The sequence below is a fragment of the Carlito syrichta genome, unplaced genomic scaffold, assembly GCF_000164805.1.
Source record: "Carlito syrichta isolate Samal-C Ts95f unplaced genomic scaffold, Tarsius_syrichta-2.0.1 Scaffold313424, whole genome shotgun sequence".
Taxonomy (NCBI): domain Eukaryota; kingdom Metazoa; phylum Chordata; class Mammalia; order Primates; family Tarsiidae; genus Carlito; species Carlito syrichta.
Genome location: NW_007257520.1, coordinates 46,318 through 69,951, shown reverse-complemented (window position 1 = coordinate 69,951; position 23,634 = coordinate 46,318). Strand labels below are relative to the sequence as shown.

The 23,634-nt window shown below is 39.1% G+C and overlaps 1 protein-coding gene across 1 annotated transcript in view; it reads left to right on the top strand.

The window, feature by feature from the left end:
- F13A1 (coagulation factor XIII A chain) overlaps nt 1–23,634 on the top strand; it is a 148,346-nt gene that overhangs the window by 81,611 nt on the left and 43,101 nt on the right. Inside the window, exons 7-10 of the mRNA XM_008070448.2 lie at nt 224–398; nt 2,913–3,051; nt 19,999–20,102; nt 21,427–21,515. Coding sequence (XP_008068639.1) covers nt 224–398; nt 2,913–3,051; nt 19,999–20,102; nt 21,427–21,515 — 507 coding nt within the window. The remainder of the gene's footprint in view (nt 1–223; nt 399–2,912; nt 3,052–19,998; nt 20,103–21,426; nt 21,516–23,634) is intronic.

Here is a 23,634-nt window from a genome sequence, read left to right as displayed (position 1 = left end):
AAATGCTGTTTAAGAGACAGTCTTGGTCATTTGGTCTCTCCTCGCACACCTAGCTTTTGTGTCATTTTCCCTGACAACATAACGGTGAATTGAACACAATTGGAACTGTTTTCACCACACATAGTATATGAAAGTCACTGAAAGCCTCAGCTTGCCTCATGCCATAGCCTGGAGAGAACTTGTCTAGATGAACGTTCTTCTCACCTCTTTTGGCCTCATTTAGGTTAATGCCAAAGATGATGAAGGTGTCCTCGTTGGATCCTGGGACAATATCTATGCCTATGGGGTCCCCCCATCAGCCTGGACTGGAAGCGTTGACATTCTACTGGAATATAAGAGCTCTGAGAATCCAGTTCGATATGGTCAGTGCTGGGTTTTTGCTGGTGTCTTTAACACATGTAAGTATCCAATTGAGTAATTTCTTTTTAATGTAAAGAAAATTTCACTTTAAGACTTTTTTTTCTATAACCTGGCAAAGAGACTTAGCGGCCCCTGTTGGCTCTATAGAATTTATGGGTGAGCATTCTGGGATGTAGTTAATGCATAATTAAATTATCCTGAGCCAAATATGCTCATAGTTTCTCTTTGATTGCAGAACCTTTATAGAAAGAATGATGAACTATTTCCCACATAATCCATCATTCAACACCCAAGAGAAATAGAGAGTCATAGAGGCCAAGCAAGAATGTAGGAAGAAAGATAGCCCATTTTCTTTTTAGTTACCACATATTAAAAAATTAAAATAGTAAAATCTAATATAATAAATAATAAGGAAAGATATATACTGCTTATTTGTTATCTGGAAGTTATGTAAATATTGTCAAGATGCTTGTAAATATATCCACTTAATGTTTATCCCAGCTATGAAAGGGATTATGGCAGGTGGTCTCATCTCCATTTTTTCCATGTGTCTCCATGCCCCTGAGCAATTAGAGATTAGAACATAATGAACAATCTTTGCTTCCCCAGTTTCTCCTCTGGTTTTTAATCCACCCAACATCCAATCTGTAGAGAAAAACATATGGGAACAAAATTATTCTCTTCAGCCTCTCACATCATTTTTCAAAATGACATTTGCCTCTCTAGACCCAGACAATGTTACAATTAATTCAGTAAATATTTTTAAAAATACATTCATTTCAGTATGTCTTCATCATTGGTAATGATTTTCATTCACTTGCCATTTCCACAGTCCTAGAAAAACATTAAACTCAAGTTGGAGTGTCCTTTCTGCCTGCTCGTTAATACACAATGTTTTACCTAGTTAGCATTTTTTAAATTACAAACGAAAAACAAGAAGGGGCTAGAGGCTGGAGCAAGCCCATCTTTAAAGAATGATTGCAAAACCTATTCATTTTAGCTTAAAGTTGTGACAGTCTAAGATTTAATCAGTGATCCAAGTAGAAAGAAAGCGTGAGTTTTGTTTATTTTGTTTTCCTGTGGCATCAAACCAACTAAGATTATTTTCTTAGTCATTTAAATATACCCAAGAGCTAAAGGAATACAGTATATATTTCGTGGGAGCAATAAAGGCCATGACCATTAGTCACCTAGAAGTGCTAGTCTCTGAAAGTCCCAAGAGAAACCTGAACTTATGATGGTTTGGAGGTCATTCCTCTTCCTCAAGCCTCCCAAGTCAGAATGTGGTAGGAACCTCTCAACAGAGGAAGCCAGTCTTTTGAATGAATTTAGGAAAACAGAAAGGACCCAAGTCCTCCCCATGCCTACAATTTCACTACCCCAGCTTAATTCCTTCAGGCTTAGAACCAGATAAAATAGTGAACACCTTATATCTCATCTACATCTATGCCTTTGGTAGGAAAAGGTTACCAGATCTGTGCCTAAGAACAGGCTTGGTGGTAAATTAAGAAAAGGCAGAAATCCACTGTGGAGAAGTTGCAGTGAGAGTAAAAGTAAACCTGAAGGGAGACATCGGAGAAAGAAAAAACAGGTGTCCCAAAGTCAAGCTTCAACTGTCTTAAAATTATCTGTAAGACAGACTCTTGACAAAATCTTGTTCAGTGATAACATGAATGTGTTCAGCCATAAACAGAACAAGAGTGGCAATTGTTTTATTGGTAAGAGGTCAGTGAATAGTAGCTGCAAATTAATAGAGGGAAATGGGAGTAGGAAACAGTGGTGGCTGTCGTCGTTGTTCGGGATATTAATATCAAGTCCCTTAAGGAGGGGACACTTGAATTTCTACCAGATTCAGGTTTAGACTTCCAAGGTTGTTCTATTGAAGGAGGTAGGTAATCATTGGTTTAAAATGCTAAACTATTCTGAAGGAGAGAGAAAAAAAAAGGCAAGCCAAGTCATTAATCTTAAAATTGTCAGCTGAATTATTTTCAATGAGTCCTGATGTCTGGCGTCCTGGGAACCAGGGAGGGCACTTGGATTAAGTTTAATCAATAGGTACATATGGCAAGAGAAGTATCTAGGTCATTTATTATCTAACAATTAAAATAAATCTGTAGTGCCACCCTCCACTGAGTGTCACAAGAGCAGATTCCAGCCACGAGAGGAAACTCCACTGAGGATCTGCTCTGTAAATTCCTAACTTTCTGTTAGTGGATTTTTAAATTTTAATTCTCAAGAACATATTCCCACTCACTGGACTAAAATAACACCACTTTGATAATCATATAGCTCTGTTATTGGGATTCTACTCCAGTTGGTTTAGTTTGGCACCAATAGCAGTTCTGAAAGATCACACGGCAAGATTTCTCTCTTCAGTCCCCATGTGGTTGAATGGTCACCCTTTCTCAGTATAGAACATTTGAGGAGAACATCTCCAAAGAGGCTTTTTATGTTGGTCAAGAAGAAAGTCTCATATGAGAAGGGAGTTTTTACTGCTATTTATGAAATTTTGGTTGATGTGTTTAGTTGTGCTCTGTCCTTTTTTCCTGTAGTTTTGCGATGCCTTGGAATACCAGCAAGAGTTGTTACCAATTATTTCTCAGCCCATGATAATGATGCCAATTTGCAAATGGACATCTTTCTGGAAGAAGATGGAAACGTGAATTCCAAACTCACCAAGGATTCGGTGTGGTAAGTGTCATTGATAAGTACATGGGTTGGTATCAGATTATAGTGACTGTATACATTTACCAAAGATAGGCTTGGTATAGTGTTTCTTTTCTATTTTAAAGATCATTCAATAGCTTAGATAGAAATGTCTGATTGTTAAATAATGTTTTAGCTAATGAATTATAAATGTTACTGAACAGACAGTTTGGGTTCCTAGTAATAAAAATCAATCATTCATTATAACAGCAAATACCAAAAAAGGTCTCTCCTGGATTGTATCCTCACCTTTCATTCAAAGAGAGAAATGGCAGTAAAGTTGAAATTGTTTCCCAAAACCAATCACATGCTTCTTTCACTGCCCTGAACACCTACAGCACAGGCTGGCTATAGAGAGCTTAAAATCCCAAAGAAATATTATATTTTTTCGATACACTAAAAAGAAGTTAAAAAAAATCCTGAGTCTAAACTGAAGGATATTTATGAAGGTTTATATGGGAGGAAATTGGGACATAATTTTAGCTGTTGCCAACCATTGAACCTGGTAGAATTTCCAAGCCAAAAATGTGTCTCATATAGTTATTCTTTACAAATAATAAAACTAAAACACTGTCAGTTTGAAAAGCATCCAAATGGGGATGATAGGGAGTTATAAGCTCATTTTAAGTGAAATTAAAAGTTAGAAGTGCCTGAACTCCCCCGTGTCCCAAGAATGGGCCACAATTGTAAGAGCAGTATTAACTCACCAGAACTGGTAAATGCTCATTGGAGAATGTTGAAAGAAAGAAATCGCTGAACTAGTAGCAAAGTGCTACTATGAATAAAAAATAGTGCAGTTCATTGGGAGGGAATGAGCTAAGCTGTAGCGAACTGGAGAGCACGGGCAAGACAAAACTTTGTCTCTGTAAATGGAACAGAAATTTAAAGAACCATTTAAGCCGGCAGAATTACAGTACGGCAGACCTGAGTGTATGTGGAATGACAAAACACACCAAAATAGCTGTTCCAGAAGCACTTTGTGACAATCAAAATAGCAAAAAGAGAGTTATTTGGCATTCTACCCTCCATATCTCTTCCTTACATACACACTCTCTCTCTTTCTGTCTCCCTCTCTCTCCCTCTCTCTCCTGCACCTCTCCCTCTCTCTCCCCCTCCCTCCCTCCCTCCCTCCCTCCCTCTCTCTCTCTCTCTCTCTCTCTCTCTCTGTCTTTGTAGTCAAATGCAGTTCAAAGTTATCTCTCCCTGCTCCTTGATTCAAATACCGCTATAAGTCCTTATGTGGCACCCCAACAAACAAATCCCCTAGACCTTAAGCAGGACTGATAGAAAGTCATGAAACTGCTAGATCTTTCCTCTTTCAGTTCTCTGCTCTGAATTCTTTTCTCTATCTCTGACACCCTTTGCTCCTTTGGTGTCTTCCTCAAATGTCCCATCACCCTGGTCTGGGTCCCTAACCCACCCTCCACTTCAGATCACAGCCCTGGGCTCCTCTTCCTTCCCTTTGCTTGGCTCATAGTAGATTTTCAATATTTGATGCCTGACCATCTGACTAACTGAAAGGCTGATACCAACTCGACTCAGGACACTCCCAGATCATGCAGTACAGGGATTAAAAGGCTCTGTCAGTTCTGAGGCCAAGGCCTGGCTCTGCCACTGACCAGCTGTGTGACCTTGGGCAAAGCACAACCTCTCTGTGCCTCTTTCCTCCTCTAAAGTGGAGATTTAAAAAAATTCCCTACTCTGCTCAGCACAGAACTGAACATAGCAGGTGCCTAATGAATGCTATTATTACCTTCATTATTAGTCATACAGCTGGAATTTCTTAGAGACAATATGTTGCCATCAACTAAGTACCTGGAAGCAATCAGAAAAGAGGGATGTCCAATGTCTTAAAATGGCTGTGCCATTTCCGTCACTTTGGGGTATTTTTAAAGAAAAAGCAGAAACTGCCTGACCAATACAAACACTGGTGCACCTTAGAAGCTATAGGTGTTCCAGGAAACCAAAAGAATGCCTAAGACCCTCCTGGACTGAGGAGGTTGGTAGGAGCTGTCCCTGGACACATCGACCCCTATAGGTAGTGACTGCAACCACACCCCCATTCCAAGCTCTGGCTTGGGCAGTTACTTGCTGTGTGGCTTTGAGAAAATGACTTCACCTCTCTGAGCTTCAGTTTCCTCATCAGTAGAATGAAAGTAATCTTTGTAGTTACCATTTCCTGATGCAGCGACTATAATGATTAAATGAAGTTATCTGGTCGAATACTTACCATTCTGGTAGTCTTGATAGTGATTAAATTATTATCCATCACTGGTAAGAAGTAGGGGCTTTCTGAGTTATAGGGCTAGTGAGAAAGGATGAGGGTCAGGCATCAAGGCTAAATGAAGGCTGAGATGAGGGTAGGAATGATTTGCTGGACATCAGCTGACCCCTGCGAGGTGGCCTGATGGATTTCCTAGCAAGGGCTTCAGGTGGAACTGCCCTGATCCAAGCCCCTGAGCTCACCTTCCTCCAAGTGCTCCGATCAAACATACCCGTCTCAACCTGTCTTCTTGTTCCTGGTTTGTGTGTGACTCAGGCTCCTGTCCTCTCCAAGTAAGGAAAACCTGGAAGTGAGATCTCTCTCATCCTCCATCATCTATCTCTTCTTCAACACGTAGGTCCAGTGATCCACAGTCTGTGATGTATCAACTTGACCAGTTAGGTCTTAGTGACCCGGGACGTCCTCTTCTCCCTGACTCAGCCAAGTGTCCGCCTGCCAAAAGCAGAAATCATTCTGTAGGGAGGTTCAGCAGGAGAGCTCAAGATGGGTAGGAGAGAGTGTATTATGTTCACTGCAGTCCAAAGCCAGGAGTGACAAGCTTGGATTCTATTCCTTGCTCTGTCTTTCCCCTACTTCAAGACCATTTTTAGATCACAGACCATCAAGGACAGACTGCTTATTTTCCTGCTTCCTGGTTTGCCACCCCAGGTCCCCTACATGTATCAAATAACTTTTTCAATTCTTTTTTCAACACTCTGGTGTGCATTCTGTGTATATTTAGTCCTGTACTGATAGATCTTGTGGTCTAGCTCCAGGTGATTGTCCTAAAACCAATTTGGCCAGAAATGTGGTTAATGAGATAGCGTTTGAAAATATACATCTTCAATAACTGTCCAGAACTGGTAGCTGGATGCATCATAGGGTAATTTTACAAAGCCTTAAGCATCTTTAAGCAATTTGGTCCATATCAGAATTTTTCTTCTATACTGTTGTTTGGAATTTATTTGCAGATTGTTCTGTCTCATAGACAGTGATTGAAACTGGAGATAATTTAATAACATAAAAGTCCAGATAGCTGGTCATACTGAGCATCTATAATGCAAAGGTGAAACAGTCTAAATTTCAACAATGTGCCTACAATGTGTAAACCATCTCTGAGAGACTCTCATCTCACGCAGCTGCAATTTTGCAGTGGACACACTGTCTATGCCAACAGAGGCCACCATCTGGGCTCCTTAGCTGCTCAGGCAGAAGGTGGGGCTGAGGAACCTTAGAAGGGCACAGCAGGGCTGAGTCATTGAACCCTAGGTAGCAAATGAGATTCCAAGTGGGCAAACACAAGGTAGCAGCTCCTAGAAGGAGCAATTTCAGCTGCCTGTCCCCAGTGTGCTGATGAGTTCTGAATTATGTGTAACCTCTGGGGAAAGGCAGCTATGAATCACTGTGGACAGTTTAATGAAGATGCTTGCTCAGTGTTTAGCTGCAGTCCAAACAGCGAATAGGAATATGAGGGCTTAGGGAGGAGGGAGAGCCAGGGCTCACTCAGATGGGCAGGGTCCTCGGAAGAGCTCAGCTTGATCACCTCATTACACAAAGGTCACTGTGGAAATGGAAACAATTTTAAAAGACAGAAATGGTGGCACTTTTTAGGATCATGAAAGATTTTTCAATGAAAGCCTTTGCTCCTTCTAAATGAAAGCGTTACCCTGTGTCCTTTTGCTGAAGCGAGCGTGGTCTGATTTGAAGATTCTGGGAGGAACTATACTCTCTCCTCTTGGCTCCCCCCAACCAGAATGCACCCCCGCCCCACAGAGGGAAGCAGTGTCTGAACTCTATTTTTGTTTGTTTTGCCAGCATGTAGTAGTATGCAGGGCACAGAACAAGCACCGAATAAATGGTATTGGAGGAAAAATTTTAAAATGCAAAATAACTCTGTGCTACAATGGATAGACTTAATCTATAAACAAAGTAAATTTTAGAGCAGAAATTAACCAGCTTTCACACCTGGGAGCCTGACCTAGCCAGTATGTAATCCTAATTCTCATTGCACCCTTAGGACTCACATGATGGTTTACACATTGTAGACACATTGTTGAAATTTAGACTGTTCCAACTTTGCATTATAGATACTCAGTGTGACCAGCTATCTGGACTTTTATATTATTAAATTATCTCCAGGTTCAATCATTGTCTATGAGACAGAACAATCTGCAAATGAATTCCAAATAACAGTATAGAATAAAAACTCTTATATGGACCAAATTGCTTAAAGATGTTTAAGGTTTTGTAAAATTATCCCAAGATGCATCCAGTTACCAGTTCTGGACAGTTATCGAAGATGTATATTTTCAAACACTATCCCATTAACCACATTTCTGGCCAAATTGGTTTTAGGACAAACTGGAGCTAGACCAAAAGATCTATCATTACAGGACTAAGAGTATGCACAAAATGCAGAGTGTTGTAAAAAGAATTGAAAAAGTTATTTGCCACCACTAAAGAGTGAAAATAGCTCATGTTTATAAAATACTTAGCGGCACGTCCTAATCTAGTTGCTAACATGTATTAACTCACTTAAGTCTTTTAAGGGCATATTAAGGTAATCACTATTGTTGTCCTCATTTGTTGGCGAGGAAACTGAGGCAGAGTAACTTAACCAAGGTCCCAATCAATAAGCTGCAGAGTATGAATTACAAATTCAAGGAGGCTAATCCCAGAGCCCACTCTTTATTAAATAATATCCTTATTGAAATATAATTCACATACCACAAAATGAAGGGTTTGGGAGTAAAAATCAAACACAACAAGGCAATTGTTACATCAACAGAAAGCTAAATTTTTACAGGAAGGAAGAATTAATTGTAGTTTAATACATGTTTTCTTTATGAATAGCATTTGCATTGTCATAATATTTTGAATGCTGAATATTGATTTAACTAACATTACTATAAAACTACATTGAAAGTGAAAAAAGTGCACAATTCAGTAGTTTTTAGTATATTCACAGTGTTGGGCAACCATCATGATTATCTAATTCCAGAACATTTTCATACCCCATTACCTATTAAACCTGGCAACCACTAATATACTTTCTGTCTCTAGGGATCTGCCTACTCTGACATTTCATATAAATGGAATCATAAGAGTATGTGATCTTTTGTGTCTGGCTTCCTTCACTTAGCATAAAGTGTTCAAGTTTCACTCATGTTATACCATACATCAGTACCTTATTCCTTTTAATTATGAATATTTCATTGTGTGGATAAACCAGATTTTATTTATCCACTCATAAGTTGTACATTTGAGTTATTTCTCTTTTTGGCCATTACAAATAATGTTGTTACAAAAATTCAGGAAAAATGTGAACATATTTTTTTCCTCTTGGGTATATACATAAGAGTTGGAATGTCTGGGTTGCATGATAATTTCATATTTAACTTTTCTGAGGAATTTTCAAACTATTTTCTAAAGATGCTATACCATTTTGTATCCCTACCAGCAATTCACAAGTGTTCTAACTTCATATTCTTGCCAACAGTAGTTATTTTCTGTTTTGTTTTTATTATAGCTATCCTAGTGGACGTGAGGTGGATAGGTTTAATTTGCATTTCCCTAAAGATCAGTGATGTTGAGTATCTTTTTGTTTATTTATTGCCATTTGTATACCTTCCTTTTCAGAATGGTTATTCAAACTCTTGTCTCATTTTAAATTGGATTATTTTTGTATTATTGCATTGGAACTCTTCTTTATATAATCTGAGCACAAGTCCTCTAGCCTACATGTGATTTGCAAAATATTTTCTCTCATTAGTGCATTCTCTTTTCACGTTTTTCATGGTGTCCTTTGAAGTGCTAAAGATTTTAATTTTTATAAAATATAATTTTTCTATTTTTTTGTTGTTTATAATTTTAGTATAATCTTTAAGTAATCATAACTGGATCCAAGCTTAAAAAGAAATGTGCTCCTCTGTTTTCTTCTAAGAATTTTGTAGCTTTAGATTTTACACTTAGGTCTAGGATATATTTTGAGTTAACTTTTACATATAGTATGAAGTATAAATAGAAGTAGAAAAAGAAAGAAAACTAAAATCATCTAATTGGTGATCTCTTGTACATGATGAATCACTTTTCTCATGATATTTTAGAGATTCTCTTTTTATCTTCAGCTATTGATGGTTTTGCTATGATGTATCTAAATGTAGATCTCCTTGAGTTTATCCTACATGGAGTTTTTGAGCTTCTTCGGTGTATATAATAATATCTTTCAATGAATTTGGAAAGCTTTTGGCTATTAGCTCTTCAAATATTCTTCCTGTCACTTCTCTGTTTCCTTTCCTTCTGGAACTCTCATTATAAGTATGTTTATATACTTACTGTATCTCATGTGTCTGGGATTTTTTCATTTTCCTTTCTTTTTGTCTTCTGTTATTCAGATTGAATTATCTTAATTGGCCTATTTTCAAGTTCATTGACTCTTTCTCTTTTCTCCCTGCCTCTACTATTGAAACCCTAGAATGATTTTTTAAAATTTTCAGTTATTGTACTTTTCAGCTCCAAAATTTCTAAGTGGTCCCTTTTCATAATTTCTGTATTCTCCAATTGATGAGACAGTATTCTAATAGTTCCCTTTAGTCGTTCTTTGAACCTGTTTATAATAACTGATTTAAAGTCTTTGTCTAGTAAGTTCAATGTCTTGGCTTCCTTAGTGCAATTTCTCTTGGCTGTTTTTTTCTTCCTATGTATAGGCTGTACTTTTTCTTATAATTTTCATTGAAAACTGGACATTTTAATGTAACATATCAACTGTTAAAATAAGATTTTCTGATCCCCAGAGTCTGTTGTTTTTGTTGTTGCTGCCACTCTGTGTCTTTCTTGGACTAATTCAGTAAAGTCTGTATTTCTTGTCATGTATGGCCATTGATATCTATGCTGAGTTATCTCAGTAGTCAGATAATAATTGAGCACAGATTTTCTTAAATATCTTGAGCCAAAAATCCCCCAACTTTAACCAAGGAGCTCTGAGGGTGTAATCGGGAAAGTTTTTAATTCTCCAACAGGTGTGTATAATTATTCCATAGCCTTCACTTCTTGTGTGAATGGAGACCCAAGGTCAACCAGAAATGAGAGATTAGGACCTTCTTGGGGCTTTCTTGGGCATGCTTACAGCCCTGCATATATGTGTGGCCATCTATTTCAGAGTTTTTCAAAGCCCCCTATGGACATCTCATTCCCTAGTTTTTTTCCTAAGATTTTTGGAAAGCCATTTGTTTCTCCCAAGTGGTATTGCCCCTTCGGGCAGATGGAATATTTAAAAATTGCTTCTAATTTTGAAAAATTATATGAATAGGGCTACTTTCATAGAGTGCTTTTTGAATCAGATCAAATAAAAACAAGCCCTAAGACTTGAGCTCTTCAGTGAGCTACCAGGCAAGTTAAATAGTAGCAATTTTGGAAGAAGGAGTTTTTGGGGGATTCCGAACACCTTATCTCTCCTTCATTGGTTTCTAGGCTGTAAGTTTTCATAGTTACTGAGGCTGCTGGTTTTCAAGACTACCATGAAGCTATGAAGAGGAGAATGGGAATAAGGCTAATTAAAATTCCACAAAGTTCACTGTTCTCAGTGAGATTTATCTGTCTTTCTTGAATAAATGTTTCTCAGATCATTGCAAGACTTTGATTTAATTCCAGAGCTCTGGAAAAAATTGGTTTTGATCCTTTTTGTGGGTGTTCTTATTACTTTAAGGAGGAGCAAATTTCCAGAGGTCCTTGCTCTGCCATTCTGGAGGTGTTTCCCAGAGCTCACTCCTAACTACTACCCAAGAACTTACATCGATGGGGGGGGGTCTACCACACTCCTCAGGTGCTTTACATTTCGTAGGGATACTTTTGGCATCTAGTATAGTCTTCCTAACATATGTCTGTTGAAACACATTTTAGGGCATTATATTGATCTTTTGAAAATTATGTGTGTAGAAAGCCATCTATGAATTTCATTTTATGAAGGGATGTTACGGAATATTTGTTTGAAAACTAGAAAAGGGCTTTACTCTTTGAATTTTGGAAATCACTGCCCTGGACTCTTCTCCCATTTCTGTCATATGCCCACCCTACTCCTGATGCTGGAATATAACCAAAGAGTGCCCGTAACTCCCATTCCACTTAAGTCTCACTGAACAAAGAGGGAGTTTGGGGAGTAAAAAGCCAGAGATCATTGTACTTCTCAGGAAATTAGGCAGAATGGGGGAAAAAAGCAGTCACCATCTAATAAACCACATAGACAACACTAAGGTGTTTTCCATTTAAGAAAATAGCATGTTCTAGTTAGTCATAAATTCTGCCTGAAAGAGTCATTATATATGCCATTTAAAAATTACTAGTTTTCAAATAATTAGAAACTAATAAAATATGTACCATCCAAGCTATACTGAGTACAATTTAATGTCTTTTGCTGATTAATAAGAGCTTTTTTAAAGCTTTGTAAATATAAGAGCTATCAACTTTAGGATAGAGCGTATCCGTAAATAACCTTATAAATGCAAAATAATAGCTTTGGTACCTACTGGGCCCATTGTTTGGACTTGAAAAAAAAAGAAAGAAAGAAACCCTCTTCAATAATTATGAAGACACTTGGCCAGAATTTATCATAGAAACCTTTTTTGTACATTAGACTTATACAAATACTCTCAAAACCCAAAGTTTTCTTCATTTTCAGTCAAGAATTGAATTCCTTACCATACTATGCCAGAGTGACAAATTAGAATGGGGTCTCATTTTCAGATGAACCCAGTCCCAGCAGACGGAACCCAGTAGAGCTCAGAGAGGGATTTCTGTTAACTAGTGATGGCAAACGGGATTCGTGTGAACAAGTGACTTCTACTTTCTGAGCACTTTTTAATTTCCATTTTTGTTGTTTTCTTTTGCTTTTCTGTGTTTTATTTTTGACAAATTTAGTTTCATTCTTGGTAGCTCACATTTGCAGGTACTACACTGAAAAAAGTAACACAGATAGTTACACTAGAAGAAATAATTAAAGGAGGAGAAAAGAGAAATCTGCACAATCATCCCCTAATTTTCTAAAAATTGCTATTAATAAGGTTCTTATAAAATTCTCTTAATAAATAGGAAAACTGTGCTTGGAAGTTTAAGAAAAGAGTAGAAAGGCTGTACTCACAGTACTAAGGAAGGATACACCACAGAAGACCTTGTGAATGAAAACTTAAGTACTATTTTACTGTATATGTAATTTAATACATCTAGACTAATATTTAGCCAGTAGTAGGCCCTGGTAGGAGCACACCAGCATTTGGAGCCAGTGCCCTTCTGATTGGTTACAACATCCAGTTGAGACATGTCTGTGTCTGAGCAGTTATTAATGATTTTGACTATAACTCCTACTATAAATACACCTCCAAGATTCATGTTGGAAGCTATAGCATGTCCCCAAACCCACTGCCTGCATCTGCAATCCTCTCCACTGGGTCATGAGCTTAAACTGCGACTTCTCAAAGAACATCAAAAAATTTATTGTCTTCATAGGGCAAGCAAGAGTAAATACCTTCATACTTTTCTTTTTTCTTGGTAGGCAGTTGATCTCTATGACAGCATTCTTTGCTGAGCTGGAATGTCCACAGCATCCTTCATTCATCTTCCTTATAGTATTGCTATGTAATGTGGCCATTTATGACTGGTTACCCAGGTACCCAGGGCTCCTTCAGGTGGCTCCCAGCCCAGGGGAACTGAAGAGGTCGGACCTTAGTGAGGACATGGGCACTGACCTGGTTTCCACCTGATTGGACCACTAGCCTTAGACTGACATGACTGCAGTGAGCATCCAAATACCCCTTCCTGGTTTCAGTACTCCAACAGCTCCTAACAATGAATAGCTGCCTTCTGAAGTAGTATAGCGCTCCCTGTTCCTAGATATATCAAAGTTTCCTCCAGCATCCTTCCTTTCTCTGAATAATTCCTTTCTGTCATGTTTCATCATTCTATCTTTTGACAAGTTTTTTTTTCTAACTCCTGGCTTTCATTTCCACTTTGAAATGTCTTGTTAGACAAGCCTCAGAGTCCACCAAATTGTTCTTACTTCTTTCCAATAACTCCCACCTCACCCATTTCTACTGCTATTGGAATGACCAGAATTTAATAATCCCAGGATGTGCTAGCATTATTGTCACCAATATATTAAGCATAGTAGCAGAACCAGAGAGCTGGGGCTATGACCATCTGCTACAAATACTCAAGTAACTTGCAAGACAGACAAGTACCATTCTTCTACCCCCTGCTATTTTTTGTAATAAAAGAATTCAAGCACTTGGTTTACACTTGAAGTTAGTCCAAGATATCTCCTCCAGGGTTCTTTTGATCTTATTGGTGCTCTCCCCAGAGCCCTGATAAAGCGGCACAAACAGAATTATAAGCCCATATCTCTTTCTTCCCTTTTAAGAACTCTTTTTCTCTGAAACCTTTCTGGACATATTCTAAATAAGATGACCCTGTGGAGTGTTTAAGCAGTTAGCCAAGTTAAAAACAATAAAGGACTCTTTTTTTTTAATTAACTACTTTATTTTTATTTGAATACATAGCACACACAGCCCCAAAGCCCATGTTGGTCTCAACTGTGTTCCTCTGTTCAGCTATTCACCAACCCATGGGTTCCTGCACCTCTGGATGTGCCCCTGCCAGAATCAGGGCAGATTTTGAACTGTGTTCTACTTTTGGTAAAATAATAATAACAATACTCTTAATGTTTGAAGGAGGAATTTATGCATGTTTATTATTAAAAAAAACTTAAATATTGCAAAAAAAATACCAAAGTCAGAATCATCCACTTTCTAACTACTCAGAACATTTGTAACATTTTGTCAAACATACTCTAATATATCTCTTTGTGTATTGTATGCATTTTTATTGCCTCATAGCAGATTACTACAAATTTAGTGGCTTAAAACAACACAAATTCATCATCAAACACTTTCTGTGGGGCAGAAGTTTGGGCACAGATTGATTGGGTTTTCTGCTCGGGGTCTCAAATGACTACAGTCAGTGTCAGCTGGGACTGTTGTCTCATCTGACACTCAGGTTTCTCTTCCAAGCTGATTCAGGCTTTTGGAGAATTTGGTTCCTTGTAGCTGTAGAACTCATGAAAGCTCCCATCTTCTTTAGGGCCAGTGGAAGCATGTCTCTATTTCATTGAATTCCCGACTTGCTCTATCTCTGATCTCTAGACTCAGATTTAAAAGGTTCATCTGAGTCGATCAGACCCGCCCTGAAAATCTCCCTTTTAATTAACTCAAATTCAACAGATTAGTAACCTTAATTACATCCACAAAACCCTTCTTGACACATAAAGTTATATAATCATAAGAGTGATACCCCAACTGTATTCACAGATTTCACCTACACTTATGGGAGGGAATTATACAAAGGTGAGGGTTGTGGGAGTCATTTAAGACTCTGCCTTCTGCACATATATAGATGCACAATGAGCACACACACTGTATGTGGTGTTCTATAGTGTGATTTTGATACACTAATATGCATAGATGACTATCCTGCCTAATAAATCTAGATCTGCATTTTTATGGCTGAACAGAATTCTATTTTGTGTTTCAAAATACTTAATCACGTATTGGACATTTAGGTTGCTTCCAATTTTCCCTTTTTACATTTTATGCTAAGATGAATATTTTTATGTACTTGTCTTTGCATTTGTGTGATTTCCTGTGGGCAAATTCAAAGCAAATGGGTTTACTGAATCAAAGCATAAACTAAACCAATGTCTGATGTCCCCGGTAGGGTCCCCGGTAGGGCATAGTGCTGTTTTTTCTAGTGAAGCCCTGCCTTCTGCAAACATTCTTGGATACTAATACTGTTGAATTACTAGCATCCTTGAAAGGTGTTCTAAAAAATGCTAGCTGTCATTGCATGGAACATGCAGGAAGTAACATAAAACAGAGATGTGTTCTTCACTTGTCATCTCCATCATTATCCCCCCCAAAAGTTGTTTTCATTTTAATTAAACAGCTCTCAATGAAATGGGCCTGCATTTTCATCTATACACTGCCTCTTTAGAAAGAGGAACAAGAAAACTAGATCATTTTGGAGGTTTATTTTTTTTTTATTTAAAGGAGCACTGTACATTTTGATTGTGTAGTGAGAACTTATGTTTCAAATGAAGGCTCTGAGAAAATATAAAATTGTGAACCTTAAAAAAATAAACGATGGTTTAATAACACCTCTCTTGCTAGATGTCCTCATCATTTATTTAACCAGTACTTAGTGAGCATCTCCTAATGACCTAGCCCATTAGTGCTGGCCAGGCTCCAATGCTAGAGATATGGGGGTGAACAAGACAGAGCCCCCAAAATGCATTCATGCACTCTACAAGTATATGATGAAATTGCAAGATGAAAACAGAAAGATTGTTATGTATCTAAGTAAAGAATCTTTAAAATAAAAAAGTAACAGCTCAGGAATTAGCAGATATTTCTTGACCAGGAGAGTCAATGGATGAAATTAAGAAAAGTCTATATGAGGAGAATAAGTGTTTGAGATCTCATAATGCATAATGTGGTGACTATAGTTAATGGTAATGTACTATAGATTTCAAAATTGCTAAGAAAGTAAATTTCAAACATTCTCACCACAAAAAAAATGTAATGGATATGTTTTTGCTTGATTCAATCACCTCACCATGAATACATACATGCAATCATCACTTTTTTACCTCATAAATATATATATTTATTATGTGACAACTAAAAAAATTTCTTTTTAAAAAGAAATGCTAAAGGAAGTTTTCGCCTCAAAGAAAATGATATGATATTTAGATCCTCCAACATATGTATGAAATGCATCAAAAATACTAAGTACCTGGGTCAAAGCCAGAGCAATTTATTTTTCCCTTTCCACTGAATTTCTCTGTAAGCCATACATATACATGTTTAAAAGCAAGCAAAAACAGAGCTGGGTATGGGGGTGCATGCCTGTAATCCAACTTGAGAGGCTGAAGAGGGAAGAATGTTAAAACCCAAGAGTTTGAGACCAGCCTAGGCAATGCAACGAGACTCTTTCTCAAAAAACAGAACAAAGAAAATAAATGTCTGTAGGTATTAGCCACTGCCCTATCTTTTTTTAACCATAACAGCCTAGATCACTTTTAAGGAAACTACATTCTCTCCCTTTCTCATTCACTTCTCAACTTATTCTACTCAACCCTTCCCATCACCCGTTAAGACTCCCACGAGTTACTCCTCCCTTTCTTCCATTAAGAAACTTAGAATATAAAAAATGAGCATGTATAAATAGAATTACACAACATCAGCCAAAAGAAACCCTCTGAGTACAGGTGGTCCAGAATACATTTCCCTTGGCCATTCCTGAGCAGAGAGGATTGCACAATGAAAGAGATCCCCATGGCTGTGGAGGTAGCATCCTCTCCCTCTGCTCACGGCCAATCTGGGAGCCAAGTCTTGAGCTTGCCACCCGTTGACCAAGCCCCCCTGGGAGAGTTCACTTTCTCTCCACCTCACCCATTACCTGCAAGTTCCTGACCCTGTTGGGAAACTCTCCCACTCTAAATTCACAGATAACAGCTCAGTCATGAGTGAAACTGGAAGAGATCACGTGTAACTAATTAGATGTCAGAGTGAGAGAAAAGAAATGCTTCCCCAGATCCTGGTCATTTGAAAAGAAATATTATCCTCAAAGAAAGTCTTCACTTGAGATCTGAAGTGCAAAGCATATTTATCTTGTTCCAGGCTAACCTTGCCAAGGAGATTTGAATTTAAATAGGGTGATTCTGGAGTCTATTAATCTGGGGCGGTGGTACAGCAGTGAAAGCCAGGGTTGCTAAAAAAAACTCCAGTTGTATAAGAAGTAGGATGGGGTCCATTCCGAATTGCAAATGTTTCATTGCTGTTTTTCCCTGGATCCTTCTGCCTGATGGTCAACCTTTGCTGTTCTGAAAGGAGGCTAGCAAAGTTCAGTTTGCACAGTGATCTTTCTTCCAGCTTCTGAGCATAAATGGAGGCTCTCAGGTGGGAACAGCCTTCATATTCCTTGGAGACCAGGATTCACCGTGATCTACGTTTGCACCTCCCTCCACCTGCCGACCCTGTCTCGCTTCCCACAGCTGTCCACGGTGCTGCCCTTGGCCTCATCCTCTTGCATTCTTGGTGTTTGAGCCCCCTTTTATTCCCATTCCCTCTCCACTAGATCTTCCTTCATAAATGTGCCTCAATCTTTCCTAACATAAAAATATCAAAATGGTCTTCCCTGCATTGCATGATGTGCTAGTCTCTGCCTTATCTTTTCTTCTCCCTTCACAGCCTGGATCACTCTTAAGGAAGAATCTTCACTGCCTCTCTCCCCTTCTCATTCACTCCCCAGCTGGTTTTACCTAACCCTCCCCATAACCCATCAAAACTTCTGCGACCTCCTCCTCCCCTTCATCCAATCTGGAGGGCCACATGTGTAGACAAAAATGCCTCTTGGATCTCTCCTCCTGAATTTCCCATAGGCATTCAAGCTCATCCTGTCAAGAACTGGGCTGGTAATCCACCTGTTACTACCAGCCCCAACACAGACTTGCTTCTGTTCCTCCTTTATTCAGAGTCTTGGTAAACAAAGCCATCATTCCCCCTGGAGATCTGAAAGACTGCTTCAACTCATCCAGGTCCCTCACATCTCCCTGAGCTTACCCGTTATACCTCGCAATGGCTCTTCTTCTGCTCTGTGGTGATGGCCATCTCTGCAGTGAATGCCTTTTTGGTTCATTGTAGATACAACTGAATCTCCAGTTTTGCTCCTCCACCAGTCTTTCACAAACACAGATTTGCAAATTTAACTCTCCTTAAGTCATTTCAATGGCTTTTTACTGCCTAGAGATAAAGTACACATATTGAATTCGGCATAAAAGGATCTCACAATCTTATCCTCACCTATATCATAGCTGAAGTGTTGAAGAGCATGGACCTCAGAGCTCTATCACTAACTAACTGTGTGACCTCAGGCACCGTTCTTAACTTCTCTGTGCTTCAGTTTCCTCCTTTGTAAACTGAGGATAATTATAATAGTACCATCCTCCTAGAGTGCTGGGAACAGCTGGGAACATCAGATGAGTTCATACACGTAAAGGTTTTAGAACAGTACCTGGCACAGAGAAGGCATGATGAGTATTTGTTAGTTTTGTGGCTTGCCTGCCATCACCATTCTCTCATGCACACCAATATCCATGCATTCTACCTTCCAGCCACAGCAAATGGCAAACAGTTCCCCAGACATACTGTGGTGGTTGTTTCGTGCCACCACAACTTTGTCCTTCCTCCTTTTTTCAGCCTGCTCAACTTCCATTTATCATCAGGACTCAGCTCAAGTATCACTTCTGGGAAGCCTTCCTGAATGTCCTGAGACTCTCCCTCACTGAGACCTCATTTCACCCCAAGTGTATTTCCATTTTAGTATGCACCACTTCAATAAATTATTTTGAAAAGTCTTGGAGTTACCATTTTTTGAACACTTATTTCATGCCAAACTCTGCTCTAAATACTTTACACAGAGTGGGTTATTTAAGCTCCATAGCAAACCTATGACCTATTTCAGTAATTGGCTTACATGTTTGTCATTCCTTCTAGATTGTAAGACTCTTTATGGGCAAGAATCCATGTCATATTTATCTTTGAATCTCCTAGCAAGGTGCCGGTGCATAGTGGGGATATAGTTAAATCAATATTTCTTAACTGAGTCCATCAGAGATGGGCTACATTCAGAGAAAGATGGGAACAAGCACAGATTACTGACACTGAAGGACATCTAGAGAAAGGATTGATGGCTGTTAGATCTGAAATTCACCATTGCTATAAACAAAGACTGCTGTAATTACCTCACCCCATTATTAAATTATTATGATTATATGAACACTTTTCATAGTGCTAAGGGGTTAATGTGCTCTCATTTGATTCTGTACTGTCATATAATTTCAGGTCTTTCCAAGGACATAATAATACAATTCATTATGATATTTTATTCCATGTTCTTGCTTCAAAAGCCATACACAAAGTTCTGAGAAGTTGTGCATGGCCCTTAGCTACTGGGTTGCTCATCTTTGATAAAGGGTAAAGGGACAGTCACCCTGACAACCTATTGTTCTTGTTGTACAACAAAGAGAAATTTGCCACAAATTATAGAGAATCATAGTCAAGAGTTAATGTTATAGTTTCTATGGCAATGATCTAGGGCCATAAACACAAGTATTTGTTGCTCAATTGCTACAAAGGAATATGCTTTTTCTAAATCAGAGTTATATTTAAAAATAGTAAAAGATAAATATTTCCATTGCAGTTAACTTTTCTTTTCTACCCTCTCAGCCCATGGTAAGTTCTGTTTCATTAGGCAGCAGAGAATGGTTAAGATCAAAACAGTTTAAAGTGCAGATTAAAATATCTCTGGGTAACCTTGCAACTGATCTTAGCAGGGGAAGAGCAAAATCCAGTCATGTGCATGCCCACCAGGATGCCAGGGAGAATGCTTCTGCCCAGTATGCTCAAGTCTGGAGCCCCAGGATATCTCTGGAAGCCCCTAAATATGACTTAATCCATTTCGATAATCTGTAGACAGCATATGCACAGGATTTGGGGACACTTTCTTATTTCTAGGAGCATAGAATGGAATAGGAAGTTTAACCTCTCTGGGGTTGTGCTTCTAAGGAACTACCATTGCTGGAATGAAGCATGGATGACGAGGCCTGACCTTCCTGTTGGATTTGGAGGCTGGCAAGCTGTGGACAGCACCCCCCAGGAAAATAGTGATGGTAAAACTGCTTCCTCCCTTGGGAAAATTGTTCCACTGCTGATCTGTATTTTGCTTTTGTGATTGTATTTGATGTATGAAAACCACGCCCATTGGAAAACAACATCAGAAATGTACTCTCTGGGCATGGGTACAGTATTAACTACCTGCCAATCAAGTTCAATTTCATTTCAGTAGTCAATTTTATCCTGATTATTTTACAACATTTAGAAAAAGATGATAAAACAACGTATATAATTCATCTGCTCTTGCTTTGATAAGCAGTTTTGAAGACAGGAGAAAAAATATCTGTAAGCATTTTTACTAGGCTATAAAACATACTTCAACCCTCCTTGATACACAGTGATAAGATATAAGGCAGTAGAGGAAATTGAGAATACAAAAAATAATTACAGATCATCCTTTAAATTGTTGTTTTTCCAGAACCTGATTTCTTTTTATGTTGTGTGATTTCTTCTAAAACTTGAGTATGTGGGTATTTGTCTTCTAACTTGCCAACTATGGGAAGCAGTGGCAGCTCTGACCTCCCCCAGACTTTTATAAAATCACATCACAAGCCTCCATCTTTCTTTAATATGGTAATATTTTAAAAAAATCAGTGGATTGGGGACATTATGCTTATTTCCTCAGGTGCTGATGTGAAATACCGATGTGTTCATGTAGACATAGATGCATACACATTCTGTGCATATTCGTAGTTTTAAGGAGAAAGTTCAGAACTTTCTGGTGTTCTGGATTATATATCAGAAGAAGACCCTAAAGATGACTAATGGCAGCTAATCTCTTAGTAATGATGGGTAGGTGGTTAACATTCAAAGAATTTTAGAAAAGTAACATGGGCCTTCCGGAATGCAAGATGGGCATTGGCCAATATGTGTGGTTAATGTTCAAAAACTTGACATATGTCCATAATGTCAAAAAAAGGCAAAAATCAGAACAACAGCAATAAAACCACCAAGGACACATCAACATTTCCAATATTTCAGATATCAGCTGAAAAAGGGATAAATACTTGTGTAACCAATCGCTTGGCACAAATACATCTGGGTGTGTGTTGCTTGATGGCAGAGTAGAAGCAGAAATAGAATTGTCATACTCTTTTCATGGCTTCAAACTTTAGTGTGAGATGGCATTTCCCACGAAACACTCTTGGTTCCACACATTGGTCATCTGTCCTCTCCAGCCACAGAAATTGTTTGGTCTAGATCCATGATGAAGCTGAGATACAGGTCACTATGGAACCTCTCTCAATGCCCTGAACTATCCAGAGTCTGGACAGAATTGGAGACAACAGGCTCACACTTTTCTTCCTCTGTGTGACACAGGCATGTATCGGTGTGGCCCCGCCTCTGTTCAAGCCATCAAGCATGGCCACGTCTGCTTCCAGTTTGATGCGCCCTTTGTCTATGCAGAGGTAAGCAGGAGGCTGGGGAAAGTGCTGGGATTTTTTTTCCTCCAGTCTCTTAACATGTAAAAGAATAAGCCAAAGGTTGTTACTTCTAAGTCTCTTGGGTATATGGCATATGCTTTATACTTACAGAGTTAGCTAAGCATCATTCCAGCCTCTAGGTTCTTAATACTAAATGCAGTTCTTATTTAACAATTTTCTTTCCTCGATGTTTTGAGATGTTTTCCCCCAAAAGCAAATGCTTTACTAACCTTAGCATAGCTGTGTGCACCCATGAAGTTGGTATCCACTGCTCCAGATAAACTAAATGACTAACTAGATCACTCAGCTAAACATTGGCGAACATGGTCCATGAGTAGTAATTTCAGAGAGGACTACTTCCCTCGGAGACTAGCTAGCAATCCATGTCAAAAAAAATACACACCCCCAACTGTGGTCTTACTCTGGACCATGTAATCCATGTCCTGCCATTCCAGGTCATCAAACCCTGGTCAGAAAGGGAGAATCGAGTTGCTAAAGCAGAGGGGAGTGTAGGGGCTGCTCTGATAGAGGAATGTAGCCCACCTAATGGATGGATGGGAATGGCTTGTGTGAGGGGTCTGAAATTCTGGAAGAACCAGGTGAGGGCTGGAAGCAGAGGATGCTGTGAAAGGGTACGCCAAGGGAGCTCTGAAGAACAAATTAAATGCAAAAGGGGTAAGGTGAAGGAGAAGGTTGGGAGGCTGCCGGGAAGAGGTATGTGAAAGACTGAGAGGCAGGACTCCTTCAGAGTATATTTGTCCCCAAAAGTACACTGCAATAACATTTCTCACCTTGCCTGCCATTTGATGCTCTCAGCAACCCTTTAAAATTGATATTATAATTCTTCCCATTTTGCAGAAAAGAAAATTGAGGCAAAGAGTGACAGGACATGGACACACTACAAGTGAAATAATGAAAAAACGAACAATGTTATGGAACTAATCGTCAGATGGGCAGTGTAGACACACAGATCTGCATTTATACATACAGAATCATGAACTGAAAGATGGGAGCAGGAATCAAAGTAGGACAGCAAAGACCACAAGACATCGTCTAGGGAGGAAGGGCAACCTGGGAACAGATGGCAAGGATGTCCTGGGGAAGTATCACGGCAGTAATAGGAGCAGAGAACTTCAGGACCACAAGGAAAGAGGAATGATTAGGCAAAAGGGATTAGAAAGAAGCCAGAGGAAGGAGGGAGTCTGAGGTGACGGGAATGACTTGAGCAATCCAAATGCTAGTGTGGGCAATTAAAATATGCGTAGACTCTCTGCAATATGAGGGTTGCTTCAGGGAAGTCAGAAGACCGCGGGCTGAAGGAACTCAGCCTAGGGGACCTTATGCCCTGAGAGATTCGCCCCTTCTCCCCGAAGCAAGCCAGGGAGAGTTATTACTGGAGGAGGGGTAGTGTGCTGGCAGTCTTGCAGAACATGGACTGGATGAGATTGTCAGGAAGGTGCCAGATCAACCAGAAGGCTGGGTCATTCCTCCACACAAGAGATGGGAAGGGTTTGAACTAGATAAACAGATAAATGGCAATAGTGTGGGAGGGCTGAGAAACATTTAGAGAGTAAAATAAGTGTCACTATTCAAACAGCAAAACTGGGAATCTGAAATACACAAAAGGACTGTTGCTTCTCTCATGGCAGTTTCTAAAAGCCTTAGGAGGCCAGGCTTACTGGACTTGGAATTTTATCCCCTCAATTTCACTTTAGGATTTGAAGATTTATACAAACCTCCTAGCTGCCATCTGATGGTTTATGATGCTCTGAGTACCTCTTACAGAGAAATCACTCTAAAATCTGAAAAGCCCTGGTTTCAGTTTTTTATTATGCTTTATTATTTTTATTATTGCCACAAGGAAGGAGAGAGGAAGGACCTCCCTTCACAAGTGAACTGCCTAATAGCTGTTAATGCAAACGCTTTTTGCTATTATTAAATATAGATTGGGGTGTTATGAATGTCATCAGGATTTGCAGATTATAATTACTCCTTTCTCACCCACTGCAGAGGCGTGCCTGACAGAGGGCACAATTTGTTGCTTTGGTACGGGCTGAGCTCCAGGGCTGAGCCATTTATAAGTGATGTTTGAGCTGATGGAAAG